Source organism: Mastigoproctus giganteus, chromosome 11, assembly GCF_048544385.1.
Source record: "Mastigoproctus giganteus isolate SK-2022 chromosome 11, ASM4854438v1, whole genome shotgun sequence".
Taxonomy (NCBI): domain Eukaryota; kingdom Metazoa; phylum Arthropoda; class Arachnida; order Uropygi; family Thelyphonidae; genus Mastigoproctus; species Mastigoproctus giganteus.
In genome coordinates this window covers 53,115,209-53,133,697 of record NC_143585.1, presented here as the reverse complement: position 1 = coordinate 53,133,697, position 18,489 = coordinate 53,115,209, and the positions used below count along the sequence as shown (strand labels likewise).

Genomic DNA, 18,489 nt, shown 5'->3' with positions numbered 1-18,489 from the left:
TAATGCTGCTGCTTAACTTCGGTGATTGCACGAGAACCAGGGATTTAGCCTGGTACGATAGCTGGTTGGTCAGAGAGCCTGTAATGCATTTACTTATGGCAACAGTTGTATTTTCGATGCATTTTTTATCAATCCAAAAATGCAAGTTACTCCCATCTAAAAACAGCCTGGAGCATGCCTAAAGAAGTTTCACTTCAAAAAGACATTGAGCTTCTTGAAAGGGCCCAAAGATGGGCAACTCAAATGGTGAAATTGGCAGAAGGATGACCGTATGAGGAAAGATTCCAATTATGACGGATGCAGAGCTTGGCAACCAGGCACCTTAAAGGTGACCTGAGGTTTATAAGGCTCTGAGAGGGATTATAAAATGAATGAATGAAGGTAGGGTTCTTACTCTTACAAAGAATTCCAGAACTAGAGGTTACCAAATTCAAATTACTGGGTTTAGAAAAATTCAAATTAAGGTTTGGATTAGATTGTAGGAAGATTTCCTTTAGCCACCAAGTCACTGATTGTTGGAACAAGTTGCCCTCACAGGTAGTTGAGGCTGACAGTTTGAATAAATTCAAAAGTCAATTGGATAGTTTGTATTTTCTTAATCTACTTGGGGTTTTTTTTTTCCAGTGCAGAAAAGCATGTGGCTTCCTTGCATTATATGGAAAATACTATTACTATTACTATTTAAATTGGTTGGAAATGGTGCACAGAAGGGCAACAGGATTAGTCAGGAGCACAGAGGAGTAGTCTTAACAAGAAAGACTTCAGTTCTGCAAATTTAAGTTTCTGAAACTAAGCACTTGTGAAGAGACTTTACTGAAGTATTTAAGATATTAAATGGATTGAGTAAATTAAATACTGATAGTGCTCTTACTTTTTTGATGACACATAAATTTAAACTGAATGATGGGACATAAATTTAAACTGAAAAAAAGGATGATTGCACAATAAATGTGTAAAAATTTGCTTTTAGCCAGAGTGTAACTGATTATTAGAACAATCTTCCATTTGTTGTTGTGGAAGTGAACAGCTTGAATAAATTTAAGGAAGTTTTAAACAAACATTACTAATACTAAATCAAAATAATAGCACAAGGATTCTGCAAAAGTATAAATTTAAACAATTTGTAACAGTCAAAATGTGCATAAATGCATATCTTTTTCTGTATGTGAAAGTCCTGCAGCTGGGATCCAGAGATTCCACTCTTTTAAATAGGATATCAGGAATGTCGATACAGCAGAACACATCCGATTTTCCATTTTGAATTTGATTTTTTGATGATGATTGTTAAGAAAATTTTTAACAACCATCATTTTTAATTTTAAATAACAGAAAATCTACAAAAAATTTTTATAGATTTTCTGTTCCATGCTCCAGATTGCTATTATATCGTCAACATACCTGCTCCAGAATTTTGTTTTTTTAAGCTGGTTTTCCAGGAATTCTTCTTCAGAATTAAAAGAAGAATTCCTGAAAAACCAACCTAAAAAACCAAAATTCTGGAGCAGATATGTTGACAATATAATAGCAATCTGGAGCCATGGAACAGAAAATTTACAAAAATTTTTTGAAGCTCTTAACAACCATCATCAAAAAATCAAATTCAAAATAGAAATAGAAAACAACAGCAGCCTTCCTTTCCTAGACATCCTGTTCACCAGAAAACCCCTAGGACTACTTATGGAAGTTTACAAGAATCCTACAGACACTGGGATCATCTTAAACTACAAATCCTTCCATCCCTTCTCAACACAAATTGGTGTTCTCAAATCCTTTATCCTTCAAGCATGCAGAATTTATAGAGAAGGAAACCTCCAACAAGAACTACAAACAATAACCAGGCTTGCCTTGAAGAATGGATTTCCTCTACATATTATTAACAGAACAATAGAAGACATCTCCAAGACCTTCACACAACCCCAACCCAGCAAGGACAGAAGAACCACCTTACATACCAACATCATCAATCATCATGTTTATCTTAAAGTGTTACTTGAGCCAAAGCGCAATACAAAACTATATTCAACATTACACAATTTCTAGTTAATGGACTATTTAGCCCCATCCAATGGCTGAGAAACTCAAGCATCGTGGAGGGGTTACCACCCCTACAATGGGGAGGTAGGGCCTCTACTATCTAACATCAACTTCTAAAAAAATCTGCTCTAGCTTTGAGCTAAAACATATTGAATTTAAAACCTTGTATAATTTGTATAACTATATACAATGCTATTTACAAATTTACATTACTTGCATCACCTACTTCAATCTCAATACTCCAGTATTTACTCTATAGTATCGGTGTAAATACACCATAGTTAACCCATATATTTGAACTACATCTGTAGCGTAGAGGGCATCGTTTTAATTGTATCTCATAATGTGGTTGCCTTCACAACGAGATAGCTACTATTGCATTACTTCAAATAAATAACGCTTCTCTAGTAGAGAAGACTACTGCTATTTATTATCAGCAGTACCACCACCCAGACGATCGTTTCGAAGTTGTGCGGCTTCATCATCAGTGGGCAGGCAGGTACCCAGGTAATACAACAAGCCATCACAGTTGCGAAGTTATATCCACATTATGAGAGATGCCAAAAGGGTGTGGTGGTAATGTATTTGGAAAATTAAATGCACAGGGCATAATCCTTATGGGTTTTGATAATTAACTATATAGTATTGGTGTAAATACACCATAGTTAACCCATATATTTGAACTACATATGTATTTACATATTTACATCAAGACAAACTTTAAAAACATCAGAAATAAAATTCCTAAAAGTCACATAAAACTCATGAACTTCAAAATGCCTCTGCAGTTCAATGACACCCCCTGCTTTCAATCTCAACTCATTCCTTAAGGCTTCATAGGTAGGGCATTGCAAAACAATATGTTCACTGGTCTCTATTTTGACACAGGCACAACTATATCCTCTGTCATCTAAGCTGCTGTAGCCACAGCTTCAATCCGTGACCTGTTATTACATGATCTGATACAGTCCCATCATAGGCTAGTCTCTGTTACTTTCTATTATTCTGACATTAGATATCATTTTATAAGTAACTCTGCCAACATTAGACTCTCTCCAGCAAGACTGCCAAAGGTGATATATTTCCTCTCTAATTCTCTCCATTTTCCTACCTTCCTTTCTATATTCCTTTGTTATACAAGTAACCCCCAATTTACATGGATCCACTTTTATGCAGTTTTTTCCCACCACTGTATATATGTTACACAACTGCCTATACCAGGGGTCAGCAAACTACTGTTCACGTAACAAACCTGGCCAACCAGACTACACAATTATTGCAACCCCCCCAACTCTTTTTCATTATTAACCACCTTGAATTTGGTGCTACTAAATGATATATTCTTCTGGGATTACAGCTATCTAAATGCAGTAACTTGTTTTGTTTTTTAATGTATTTTTAGATGACTTGGTTTTGAAATTAAACTGAAACATGGGCACACCTGTGAATTTAATGACTGGACGATTAAATGAAGCCATATACTGCCATTCAGTGTGGTTACAGGTACCATCTTTGTCATCAATGTCATTAGATGCTGACCTAAGCAAGAATGATAAAAATCTTTGCAAATTAACCTTTCCTATATATATATATATATATATATATATATATATATATATAGGAAGCAGAATATATATATATATATATATATATATTCTGCAGACTTCTGCAGACTGCTCAGGACCAAGATATCGACGAGGAATATTACAACTTTCTGAAAGTGATAAAGCCCAAGAAACCTATAGGGAAACAGAAATCCAAAGAAGAAAAAATTAGTCAAGAAACACTTGTCATGATGAACCAAAGACGACAAATGAAGAGCAAGAAAAACACTAACAGGGAGAAAATTGAGTATACTGAGTTATGCAAAGCCATTAGAAAGAGACTCAGAGAGGACATAAGAAGATTTAACACAAGAAAAGTTGAACAAGCATTAAGGGAAAACAAAGGATTTAAATCAGCAGCCATGAGCAGTAATACAGAAAGACAAATGATACTGAAACTGAAGAATAGCAATGGTGTACTTATAAACAGCAGAGAAGGCGTAATTCAAATAGCAGAAGACTACTATAGAGAATTATACAAGGAGCGAGGGAATGATACCAGCAGTGGGGAAGATGGATTGCAAAGTAGCAACACATACAACATACCCGATATTCTTCCTGATGAGGTAGAACATGCATTGAAGAAAATGAAGAATCGGAAAGCCCCGGGGGAAGATGAAGTTACTGTAGAGTTGTTAAAATTGGGAGGAAGAGACATAACACAAAAACTGGCAAGGCTGTTCACAAAGTGCATTAGAAAAGGTGTGATGCCTAAGCAGTGGAATAATGCAATCATAGTTTTGCTGCATAAGAAAGGAGATAAATCAGAAATTGGAAATTATAGACCAATTAGCTTGTTATCCCATATCTACAAGTTGTTCACAAGGGTCATTACTAACAGATTAGAAAGAATACTTGATGAGAATCAACCGAAAGAGCAAGCTGGCTTTAGGACAGGATTCTCAACTATGGATCACCTTCACGTAATATCACAGCTAATGGAGAAAGCAAATGAATATAAAACACCATTATGCCTGGCATTTGTGGATTATGAAAAGGCATTTGACTCCATACAGCATAAGGCAATGTTTCGGGCACTGGAAAGACAAGGCATAGATACTCCATATATTATGATTTTGAAGAAAATATATGAGAGTGCTACATCCTTTATTAGACTAGACAAAGACAGTAGCAAATTTAAAATCGAGAAAGGAGTTCGACAAGGAGACACAATATCTCCGAAGCTGTTTACTGCTGCCCTTGAGGAAGCTTTCAGAAGATTAGACTGGTCGCAGAAAGGAGTCAATGTGAACGGAGAGTACCTAAACCATTTACGATTTGCAGATGACATTGTGGTCATAAGCCACGATCCCAAAGAATTAGAGGAAAATCTTAATCAGTTATGCGCAGTTAGTAAGGATTTTGGACTAAAGATGAATATGGCTAAAACAAAAGTAATGATGAACAAGTATGCCACGGAAAGGGAAATAATGATTGAAGGAGCAGTAATTGAAAAGGTGGAGTCATATACTTATCTGGGACAAGTTATTAGCTGTAATAATGATAAATGGCTGGAAGTCAAGAGAAGAATAAATTTTGGATGGATAGCATTCAGGAAATATAGTCACATACTGAAGAGCAATATCCCAGTTTGTCTGAAACGTAAAATAATGAATCAATGTATACTCCCCACCATGACTTATGGAAGTGAAACTTGGGCACTCACCAAAAGAATGGAAGAGAAGCTAAGAACTACACAGCGAAGAATGGAACGAATTATATTGGGAATTAGAATGTTAGATAAGAAGAGAAACACATGGATTAGGCAGCAAACTCAAGTAAAGGACATTCTTATCAAAACTAAAGAACTAAAATGGTCTTGGGCAGGACACATAGCTCGAAGACATGATGACAGATGGACTAAGAAAATAACAGAATGGTACCCAAGAGGAGCTAGAAGAAAACCTGGAAGACAAAGGCGGAGATGGATAGATGAAATTCATGAGTTTTTGAGCAGTAAATGGATGGCCAGTGCTCAAAACAGAAGGAACTGGAAAGTTGCTGGAGAGGCCTTCATCCTGCAGTGGATTGAAAATGGCTGCTGATGATGATGATGATGATATATATATATATTTATTATTATTTTTTTTTTTTCACATGCGAGTTCAGCAGCATACATACACAAATATATATTTTGAAATCATTTCAAATTGTCTTGATATTATCCAATATGTACTGCTATCTCTTATCTGGGTTTCCAACTAATAGTAAACATGATTTATAAGCACAAAACCAGTGCATATAAACTGTTTATAACAGCACAGAACCAGTGCTTATAAACTGTGTTTATAACAGCATAAAACCAGTTTGAAAATCAGAGGAGGAGGACAAGTAGGAGGAGGAGGAGGGCAATTATTTGCCTCATTGTCCAATTTGTGTTTACACAAGCCAAAATCAAAGAAATTCTCTGGAATTCCATCTAGATACTGTCAAAAGCAAATCCAATGAAATACAAATAGATGTAGAGGATATCATTGCATAAAAAAAACCAAAGTAACAATGAATTATGTTTTTCTACAATTTTTAATGATTTTTTTAAATTTCTGATTTGATTTTTAACAATAATTTAATTCTAACATTAAGTAATCAAGTAAACATATGAAAAAATTAATATTTCATCCCCCCCCACCATGGCCACACTCAAATAAATACAAATTCAGAAAAGTCACTCATGGAAGGGGTTAATAAAATATTATCTTTAATTACATTTAAAGTTACTTACTATCAGTGTTGTAGTAATTCTGACAGCTTTTCCATCGCAGTTCACTTCGAAAGGAATCAAAGAAATAGAAGATAACCCAAGCTATAATTACATTATAGTAGATGGTAACTAAAGAACACACAAAAATCAAAGCTGGGCCTAAACCTATAAAAACAATATGAAACAACATTAAAACATTATCACAACATAAAAATTAGTACTGGTATTAGTAGTGGAAAATGATGCAAGAAAGCAAACTTGTATCAGCCAAAAAAAAAAAAAAAAAAAAACCACTTCCTAATTACCTGTTCTTCATCCCCTATAAATCTGTTTCATTCTTTGTTGAATTTATTCAAACTACCTATCCTATCCTACAACATCAGATGGAAGTTTGTTCCAACAATCAACTGACTGAAGACAAATTTCACACATCTATCTGCAACCACCCTTCCTCAATTTGAATTCATACCTCCCTCACATGCAGTGTCTGAGCAAGAGGAAGGATTCCATTGGCACCGAGGTTACTCAATCAATTCAGATCCTTAAACACCTCACTCAGATCTTCTCACAGGCGTCTAGTCTCCAGATGCTGCAATTTACAGAATTAATGCTTTTCCTGGTAACAGCACCCCCATTGTTCCCCTAACCAATCTTACTGCTCTTCTCTGCATTTGCTCCATCAGATCCAGATCCTTCCACAAATGTGTCTCCAGCCCTGTATACAGTACTTGAGATGTGGCCTAATTGCCTTATACAATGGGATAATCAGCTCCTCACCCCCAGCAAAATTCCTGTATATCACTGACAAAACCCCATGGGCTATCCAGGAAGCCTGTCTGCACTGCATACCCGACTGCACAAATACGATTAGACCTTTTCATTCTTCACTACCCTGAATGTGGTACCCCACAGTTAGTATGTTAATCTGGGATTACTGCTACCTATATGAAGTACCTTGCATTTTTCAATATTAAACTTTAACTGCTACTTTTTATTATTATTATTATTATTATTATTATTATTATTATTATTATTATTAGCTATATGGTGCAAGGAAGCCTGAGGCTTATGCTGCACTAGCCAAAAAAAAAAAAAAATTTCCTGAGTTACCCTAAGAGAGAGAGAGAGAGAGAGAGAAGCAGAAGGGAATCACCAAGAAAGAGAAGAATGATGATATCCAGCTCAGGACCCTGGGTGTGCCAAGCCCATATTCACCTTCTTGCCTAATTTATCTAGATATTTTGCTACTCCAAAAGAACTAAATGATGGAAAAGACCTGATTAGATTTGTAAATGACAGTAAAGACCTTATTACTGTCATTAACCATCCTGCTAACCTTTGTATCATCTGAAAACTTAGACGTTAGGCCTAATATGCCTTCATCAATATCATTAATATATACAGCAAACAACAGTAGGCCCAGCACTGAATACTGGAGGAACTCCACTAATAACATTTGTTCATGAAGAGAAGTACCCATTGAAAACTACTCTCTCTGTATTCTAACACTCAACCATCCCTTCATTCACTGCAGTAACTTGACCCAAATGGTACAATGCTAGAATTTGTAATGCAGCTTTTTATGTACAACAGTGTCAAAAACTTTTCTGAAATCTAAGTTATAATGTCAAAATTATTTTTTACATTCAGTTCCTTTGTGACTGCATCATAGAATCCAATCAGATTAGTCAAAGAAGACCAACCCTTAACAAATCCATGCTGTGACTGCAGCATAACTGCATTCCTGCCTAGATAGTTCATTATTTCTTTTACCAGTAACTCCATTATTTTCCCTGCAATAGAAGTCAAGCTCACAGGTCTGTAATTACTCATGTTACTTTTTGATCCCCTTTGTGAACTGCAGATACATTCACGCATCTCCAGTTCATAGGGATCTCCCCTGAATCCAAGAACGTTCCTATAATTACAGCTAAAAGTTTGCTAACCTCTCTTGCTGCTGCTCTTAATATAATTGGATAGATCCCATCTGACCCAAGTGCCTATTTTTTACATTTAGCTTCAATCTTACTCCATACTTATTTCCTGAAAATTAAATTCTACAGAAGTTCAAGAATGTCAACAAATAACTTCTTTCATGTTCTCAACCTTCAACCTATGCATGGTACTAAGTACTATAGGTTCTAATACCTCTCATGTTTGGGGTGTTCATGAAAAAGAAAAATTTTTTTTAAAAAACTATTTTTCTTCCACTTCCTTCTCAGTTATCACAAAATCATTCAGCTTCCCGTTAAAATCTGATAAACTTCTGGCATCCTCATTGCTAAAATATTCCTTGTGTGAAAGCAGAGGCAAAAGACTTATTCAATTTGTCAGTAACCTGAGCAAGTTCATCAACAGTTAAACTATTCATATCTAGGGAACCAATGTGATTCATCTCCTTCTTTCCTTCCTTCTATCTAGCATTTACATAAGTAAAGTCTTTGCTGTTTGTCACTGCATTCTTTGTCAGAGATTTCTTGTAATCTGCCATAGCTTGCCTAACCTCCTTTGTGACTTGATTGAAGACTAGTTTATTTCTTTTGTAAGTTTTTGTATTAATTGATAATTTATATACATCCCACCCATACTGATGAGACTCTTGGCAGAGAAGAAGATTACTGCTTTCTCTCATTGCCTCTAGAATGCCAGTGTAGGAAACAGTCCTCCCATAAATCCACAAACTTCTTGCTACTGAGTGATTAACCAACCCACAAATTTTAGTCAATATCTGGAAAGTTAAAATCCCCCATTAGAAGACATTCTGATTTACTAGCCCACGATATATATACAGTTGCTTGTTATACTCATCACAGAGTCATTATGCCTATAACAGACACCTACCATCATTTTTGTTTTCCCAGTATTTATGTCACACCAGACTGACTCCACATTGCACTGACCACCCACTCCAACTGGATGTACAGCTTAGATTTTATATGCTTTTAAACTAAGAGCATACCACCTTCCCTTGATTGTCCTGTCTGACACATTATGCTCACCATATTAAAATTCTACGCCCCTTATATCTGGGTGACACCATGTATCCAATATTCCCACAGTGTCTGCATTTGATGACTTGACCAGCACTTCAAATTCATCAAATTTATTTACTATAATCCTAGCACTGTGTACTTGCAAGTATAATGCACCTATTTTAACTCTTAGTAATCCTAACACAGCTTATGTAATTTCTTGCTCCATGAAGAACAGCAACCTTGAAAATGTGGTTGACACCTCATTTTCCAGGTTGCTACATATTATAATAGAAGCATTACAAGAATCACTTATACCTCTACCAGCAACTGCTATTAATCTATATAATGTCAGTGAATCCTTCATAACTAGCAGTTTTTAGACTGACCAAACACTGCCTCGACAGTATCAACCACTCCTGTTAACAAGCAGACCATGCTGAGGAAAATTCTACATCATTAGCTCTGTACAGTCTCTCCAGGGACAAACTGATTGACACTGCTCTCATCATGTACTCCCTCCTATCTTGTCTGGACAGGATTGCAGAGACACTTTCAATTTCAATCCTAACATGCAATGTTTCTCAACATTGCATGTTAGGATTGAAACATGTTTGTTAATTTAATCCTCAGGTTTCTTACTCTTAATGTTATTAGTGCCAATGTGCACAACAATGAAACCTTTTGTACCTTTAAAAGATGACAGCTGCTCTATAACTTCATCTACTGACAGAATCAGTAGTGATTCTTCATGCATTAAGAATCTGCAGATAAAGGAACCACTGGGCGACAGTGATCACAATGTGGGAATTATTTAAAGATGTAACTACCATCAAGGCTAAAGGGAAGGACTTTTGCTTTCATAAAGGTGACTACAGCGGTCTCAGACAGTTTTTAAATTCTGTACAGTGGGATCAACTGATGATGTTACCAACAGTGAATTCTAAATGGGAAGCCTTCAGGGACTTAATTTTGGAGGCTACTAGGCTTTTCATTCCAACTAAGAAATACTGTTCAGGGTTTAGGCCTAAATGGAATGTAGGGGATGCATATAAAGTATCAGGCGACACAGAAGCCTATGACAGGTATAAACTAATCTGTAATCAAGGAACACAAAGGAGGTTAGGCAGGCAAGGGCAGATTATGAGAAATCTTTGGCAAAGGATGCAAAGAAAAAAGCAAGGAGTTCTTTACTTATGTAAACTCTAGAAGGAATGGGATGAATCAGATTGGACCACTTAACATAAATGGGTTGACTATAGATGATCATGCTCAGGTAGCTGATAAACTGAATGAGTACTGCATCTACATTCACACATGAGGAGTTATTAAATGAGGGGAGTGCCAGAAGTATATCAAATGCTAGCAGGCAGCTAAGTTTGTAATAACTGAGAGCAAAGTGGAGAAGAAATTGAAGTTAAACATAAGGAAGGCACCTGGGGTGGACGGGATCTATCCAGGTATAGATCCAGTTATGGGAGGCCGTAAAGGAAGTAAGCAAACCCTTAGCCATAATTATGAGAGTTTCCTTGAAGTCAGGGGAGGTCCCCATGGATTGGAGGTGTGCAAATGTATCACCAATTCACAAAGGGGGTTCAAAAGATGACACAAGTAACTACAGACCTGTTAGTTTAACTTGTGTTACGGGGAAAATAATGGAATCACTAGTTCAAGAAGCATTGCAGGATCATCTAGAAAAGACTGCAATAATAGTTAAGACACAGCATGGGTTTGTTAAAGGGAGGTCTTGTCTGACCAATTTGATTGGATACTGTGATGTGGTCACAAAGGAACTGAATGCCAAAAATACTTTGATATCATAAACTTGGATTTCAGAAAAGCTTTTGATGCTGTTGCACATGGAAGACTGCTGTACAAATTGGAGAGGTATGGCATCAAGGGTAAAAGTGCAGCCATTATCAACCCACTGCAGGATGGAAGCCTCCTCAACAATTCATGCTGAGGGAAATGGACCATAAATCTGCCACGGTGGTCCAGTGCGGGTTGGCAGATCGAACGTATTCAGCAGTCAGGGGCTTGAACCCCGGTCTACTCAAAGAGTGTGTACTACTGCACTCCCGCTCCAAGGGTAAGCTGCTACAATGGATAAAGGGATGGTTGAGTGGGAGACAACAGAGTGGTAATCAATGGACACTGCTCCTCGTGGACAAATGTTATCAGTGGAGTTCCCCAAGGTTCCATGTTGGGCCCATTGTTGTTTTCCATATTTATCAATGATATTGATGAAGGTATATCAGGTTTAATGTCCAAGTTTGCAGATGGTATATCAGGTTTAATGTCCAAGTTTGCAGATGGTATATCAGGTTTAATGTCCAAGTTTGCAGATGGTATATCAGGTTTAATGTCCAAGTTTGCAGATGGTATATCAGGTTTAATGTCCAAGTTTGCAGATGGTATATCAGGTTTAATGTCCAAGTTTGCAGATGGTACAAAGGTTGGCAGGGTTATTAACGACAGTAATGACAGTATGCTACTCCAACTGGATCTAGATAAGTTGGGAAAATGGGCTGAGAAGTGGCAAGTGGGGTTTAACATTGACAAATGCAAAGTACTGCATATGGGTAGCAATAATCGAAGAGAAACGTACCAACTGGGTGTACAGTTGTACGTTTCTCTTTGCTCAGGGAAGTGGAAAGTGAAAAAGATCTGTGGGTAATTGTGCAGCCAAATATGAAGTTTGCTGAACAGTGCAGATGGGCTGCCAGGCAGGTCATGGAGTCTTGTCAATGATATATAGGAATTTTGCTAGCAGGAACAGGGAGGTGATAATCCCTTTATACAAGGCAATGGTCAGGCCACACCTAGAGTACTGTTTACAGGTCTGGAGGCCTCATTTTAGGAAGGATAAAGAGTGGCTAGAATGAGTACAAAGAAGGGCAACAAGATTGGTGAGGGGAACAAAGAGGTTCTCTTACCAAGAAAGGCTTAAGTTCTGCAACTTGTAGCAAGTGGAGAGTAGGCACCTGCTAGGTGATGTGATTGAGGTGTATAAGGCCCTGAATGGGTTGAGCAAGCTGAATGCTGATGGGATTCTTTGTCTTGCTCAGACTAAGACCCTGAGGGGACACAGTTTCAAATTGAGGAAAGTTAGTTGTAGAATAGATGTGCAGAAATTTGCCTTTAGCCAGCGGATAGTTGATTGGTGGAACAGGCTTCCATCTTTTGTTGTGGAAGCTAATAACCTAAATAAATTTAAGGCTGAGCTGGACAGGCATTTGGAATGAATGGAGGGATGAAATGGCAGGGAGGAGTTTTTTTGGCTGATGCTGCATAAGCTTGCTTTCTTGCATCGTATGCCTCTACTAATGCTAATGCTAATCTAGACAATCTTTATTCCATTTTTGTACTTTCCGTATAACCAGCTAACCACCAATTTTTGTTTTACATCTTTTAGTATTAGCAGTAGCCATATGATGCAAGGAACCCTTAGGGTTTTGCTGCACCCACCAAAAAAAAAAAACCTTCTTATATGTTTCACTCCTTACACAGGTGTAGATCCAGGTGACTGAATTTCCCCAAGCTGCTAGCCTCAACTACCCATGGAGGTAACTTATTCCAGTAATTTACTATTTGCTAGCTAAAAGAAACTTCATACAATCCAGTCTATACCTCTTCCCTTGTAATTGAAATTTATCCCCTAGCTCTAGTATCATTTATATGAGAAAATTTTTAAATTTTAAATTTTCATCTTCATTCATTTTATCATCCTCTTCTCAGATCTTTGCAGATCTCAATTAGATATTAGATATCTTCTAAGGTGCCTGGTTACCAAGCTCTCTACCCTACATAATCAAAGTATTTCCTCATATATGTGCCCATTCACCAAACTCACCAGTGCATTGTTTGTCACTTAGACCTTTTCAAGAAGTCTGATTTCTTTTTATTTTTTTATTTTGGCTCCATACCTGGGTACAGTATTCTAATTCTCCATTGCCTTATACAGTTTGATTATGGCTGCAATATCTCTGCACGCAAATTATCAATAAATCATCACTAAGACACCATGAGTCTTCCTTGCTGCCTGTCTATACAGCTTGAAGAAATTCATATCTGCCTAGATCGTAACAGCCAAATCTCCCTTCTCTTTTACTCTAACTGAAGTCCTCCTTCTCTATAAGTTATTTTGTGATCATATCCTGTGCCCCTTTATCAATATCATTTAAAAAAATGTGAAACAACAGCAGCCCAATCTCTGAGGGACTGCCATTATTTCTTTTTTTATTATTATTATTATTATTATCATTATACCACTAAAATAAAATAAAATACAAATATGCTGATTATACAGACACATTTTTGTACTGTGTGTGTGTGTGTGTGTGTGTGTGTGTGTGTGTGTGTGTGTGTGTGTGTGTGTGTGTGTGTGTGTGTGTATATATATATTTATATAAGCATGTAAGAATAGATAAGTCTGATAAAGTTTGCATAGATAGAGGTAAGAATTACACAAAGTGCCAAGGACTATAAGGGTTAAGGATAGTAGAAAAAAGAAGTAGTGTAGATTTGAAAAAGGCGAGAGAATATTAATATCCTAAAACTTATGATGAATTAAGAAAATTATGGGCTGAATTGCAAAACCAATTTGGAGTTGAAGGAACTGTAAGGTAAAAATATTAATACTAAATAATTAAACAAAATAAAGTTAAAAAATAAAATAAAATGTGGTAGAGATGTCATCAGATATGGGTATCATGATACATGGGCAGGTGTAGTCCCCTCATGAATTACCTGAACATGTATCAATATTTACTTCTGCTGACATCAGATTTTGCATTTTTGCCATCCCTGTATTCGACTTATTTACTTATAACTAAATTTGCCCACCCATATGCAGTGCAGATGGTCTACAAGAGTAGCTCATGGTGTCTTGTCAATCATATACAGGAATTTTTCCAGAAGGGATAGGGAGATGATTATTCCCTTGTATAGGGCAATACCTTGAGTACTGTATACAGGACTGGAGGCCTCATTTTAAGAAGGATGTAGAGCTGTTGGAACGTGTACAGAGAAGGGCAACAAGATTAGTGAATAGAACAAAGGGTTGCTCTTATGATGAAAGGCTTAAGTTTTGCAAATTACAGTGTCTGGAGACTAGGCACCTGCTAGAGGTGTATAAAGCCTTGAATGGTTTGAGCATGCTCAATGCTGATGGGATTCTTCCTCTTGCTCAGAATAATCATCTGAGGGGGCATAAATTCAAATTGAGGAAAGCTAGTTGTAGGATAGATGTGCTGAAGTTTGCCTTTAGCCAGCGGGTGGTTGATTGCTGGAACAAACTTCTGTCTGTCATTGTAGAAGTTGATAGCTTAAAGAGATTCAAGGCAGAACTATACAAACATTTGGAGTGAGTGGATGGGTGAAATGAGAAGGTGTGTGTTTTTTTTTTGTTTTTTTTTGGCTGATGCTATATAAGCTTGCTTTCTTGCATCACGTGTCCTTGCTAATGCTAATATGTCTAACTACTTCACTCTAACACAGAGTATAAGTTACTTTGTGACTTCCAGAAAAAGTCACAATAAAACAAAAAAACAACACTACTTGCCATTAACAGTTGAACATAAACATCCACTTAATTTTTCATGTTGTTTTTATGAAGTATAAATGGATGGCAGTATAGTCAGAAAACAATTTTTTTATATTGGAAATGCTAAGAGGCATGCCGATTTCCACCAGTGGAATTAAGAACAGAAAGAAAAAGACTGCCTGGCATTAACTATCGAATATAAACATCAATTTAGTTTATCAGATTGCGTATATGAAGTATAAATAGATTGTAGTACAGTAATTGAGCCACCACACTGTGAAAACAAATTTCATAATCAGAAACACTGATGCCTGCATCAGTTGATACATTTGGACTTCAAGAAGACAAAAAAAAAAAAAAAAATTTCTGCTGTTAACAATTGAATGTAAACATAGATTTAGTTTTTCTGATTCTTTACATGAAGTATAAATAGATGTAAATAGATGTCAGTACAATAATTGAACCAGTACAGCAGGAAAACAAATTTCATAATTGGAAATTTCTTCCTGTTTACACCAACATTCGTGACACCATGACATCTGACTGAAAGAGGACTAAAGAAATGCCAACTGCATTTAACAATTGAATATAATCATCAACTAATGTGGATTTAGATTTTCAGATTTTTATATGAAATATAAACTGACAGTAGTACAATAACTGTGCCAGCACAGTGAAAAAATGCAGATGGGTGTACTGGACACAACACTGGACTGGAAGTGTAAATTTGACGATTTACACTTTGTAACCATTGTGGTCATTTGTATCATTTGTAACCTTGTTAACCCATTGTGGTCCGATGTTGAGTTGGGCGCAACTCAACATCGGACCACAATGGGTTAACAAGGCCAAATGATGCAAGAAAGTGGCCATTTTCTGCATCATTTAGCCAAAAAATAAATAAATAAAATGAAACACAATATTCATGTTAGTCCCATTCCCACAAGGTAACAATCTAATTCTACACTGAATTCAGTCAGCCTCACTGCCTCTACCTCATTTAAAGACACTTTATTCCAGTATTCAACAACCTGCTGCCCACAGGTGAAAACTATTTCACCTGTGGGCAGCAGGTTGAAGGTTTTAATGGAGTTCCAATCTTCTGTTACTCTTTACTATTACAGATGGCCAATAGCTTTGGTAAGAGACTAAAATGCCCAGCTCCAATTTGGACAAGAAGAAGGTTTTCTACTCTTAGCCTGTTCAAAATCTAGTTTGACCAGATTAATAATTGCTTTTCAATAGTTACAAACTTTGGTGTAACCAGAAAATGAACCTGGAGATTTGGATGCAAGCCAATTGTAATATGCAATGTTCTTATCTTGAACAGCCTCAGCACATTTATTGGAAAACCAAGGTTTAGATAAAGGAAGAGATTTTAAAATGGGTTGTGGAATAAAGGATTTCATTCGTATAAGAATAATTTCACTGAGATGATATGAGCAAACACACACATCAGAAGATTTAAAACAGTAATCCAACCAAGGAAAAGAAGAACAGAAATTACGCAGGCATTACAAGAATGCAAAATACATTCTTGTAATTCTAAACAACACAAGGTTGGGGATGGCCACAAGAGAAAGGCTCCACTGATGAAGAGACCACCAAGCTGAGATCTGAGGTCCCTAGAGGACTGCCGACCTCGACATAGTCGAGGTCGGCAGTCTACTATGTATTTGAAAGGGCTGTTTGTGAGCAAAAGATCAAGAATGTTGGCTGTACTACCTACCAGAATATAGTATTGTCCTATATTCTGGTAGGTAAGTGAATAATTTGTATGAGGTCATTAGTAATTACAAAAGCAGCATAGAAGGAACACCATTTTAGAGCTGTACCCTTGAAATGTAAGGAAGACTGATCTCACCAAGATGCTCATAACCTCAAAAGATCAATCATACTGCACGAGGGAGGAGATAATGGGGATTGCTGGAGCTTTGCTCTGGAGACCAAACAAGGGTTTCACCACTTCAAGCCTCCAATAGGGAAAGTGGTAGTACTCCACTACGTGATGAGTGATCTGCCACCTAGTATTGCCTGGTAACACAGAGGTACAATATTCCTCTGTGTGGTGTGAATGCCACACCTTGACCCTTGCTTACATTTGTTTACACGTGGGTGGTCACCTCCAGTATGTTAGGTGCCATATTTTGAACTTGCGCATAAATCTTATACCCAGTGTTATTAACAGTCCTTCTCCCCCCCGCAGTTTCTTCAAAAAGGTCTAACAATATCTTACTTCTGCCATCATGAAGATGAAAGCAGAGGATCTGATTATCACAGAACAACTGGACTTCATTAAAGTTCAGTCCATTTGACTCAAGTGTCGCCTGAACATCAGTTCCATCAGTGTTTTAGACTCTCGGGTAGCAAGTCAGGCTTGTCGTACCTGAGAGAATGTCTGTGAATGCCTCAAGAATGTTATATGCTTTGGCTTGCACTCATCAATAACCTGGTTGGCCTTTTTTTGAACACCCTCAAAGTTTTATGTATTTTTTTAAGTGTGGTCTCCAGACCTGAATATAATACTCCAAATGTGTTCTAACTATCTTTTATAGAGAGATAAGGACATCTTTCTCTTTGAAAAGGTAACTTAATCATGGTCAGAATACCACATGCCTTCCTGTTTACACTGCAGAGAAAATTTCATATCGTATTGAATTGTTACACATAGGTCTTTTTTTGTCTTGTATTTTAGGATTTCTGTTCCCTACATGTAAATTTCTGCTCCTTTGCTCAACCTTAGATCTAAAAGCATTAAACTTCAGTTTCTTTTTTCAGACTATATATGCAACTGATCCAAGTCTTTCCGAAGAAACCTGTCAAGGTTGTTAACAACCTTTCCTACCTCAAATAATCAGAACTTTGATAGCTTTCCTTCAATATCCCTTGTCGATATCATTTATGAAAATTAGAAATAGGAGAGGATGAAATAACAAACCCTGAGGGACCCCACTACATTAGCCTGCTCTAGAATGGTATAAAAACCTTTATGAATGTCCAGATACATAATGTCAAAACTGTTACATCATAATAATTTACTAAATTAGTCAGGCATGACTTCCCTCTTAAGGAGTCCATGCTGGGATCTCTTCAAGATACCACTCTTACTGAGATGGTCATGAACTACATCCTTAATATAAATGTCAAATGGGAAGTGTCCACTGGGAAGTGTCATAGGGCCACTAAGAATTGTATACCCACTAAGAGATACTGTTCAAGGTTTAGACTAAAATAGATGTCAGATGAACTGATGAGCTTAGTGGCAGAGAAGAAAAATGCATGGGATGATTATAAATTGGCAGGGGATACAGAGTCCTACAATAATTATAAACTAGTGATAATCAAGTTACTCAGGGTTTTAGGCAGATTAAGGCACATTATATTACAAGAAGGAAAGGTATGATTCACATTGGTCCACTGGATATGAATGGCTAAACAGTTGACGATCCTGTACAGATTTTCCTGATAAACTGAATAAATATTTTGCATATACATTCTCACATTAAGAACTTTTCAGAGATGAAGTTAGCAGAAGTCTAACAAATACTGATTTGGAGTTAAATTATTTTATAATAACAGAAACTAAAGTTGTAGAGAAACTGCTGCAGCTAAAAGTGAACAAAGAACCTGGGG

At 36.8% G+C, this 18,489-nt stretch overlaps 1 protein-coding gene across 1 annotated transcript in view; it reads right to left on the bottom strand.

The window, feature by feature from the left end:
- Positions 1 to 18,489, bottom strand: part of LOC150078014 (sodium- and chloride-dependent betaine transporter-like) — a 197,310-nt gene that overhangs the window by 98,713 nt on the left and 80,108 nt on the right. Inside the window, exon 2 of the mRNA XM_090384430.1 lies at positions 6,361 to 6,504. Coding sequence (XP_090240556.1) covers positions 6,361 to 6,504 — 144 coding nt within the window. The remainder of the gene's footprint in view (positions 1 to 6,360; positions 6,505 to 18,489) is intronic.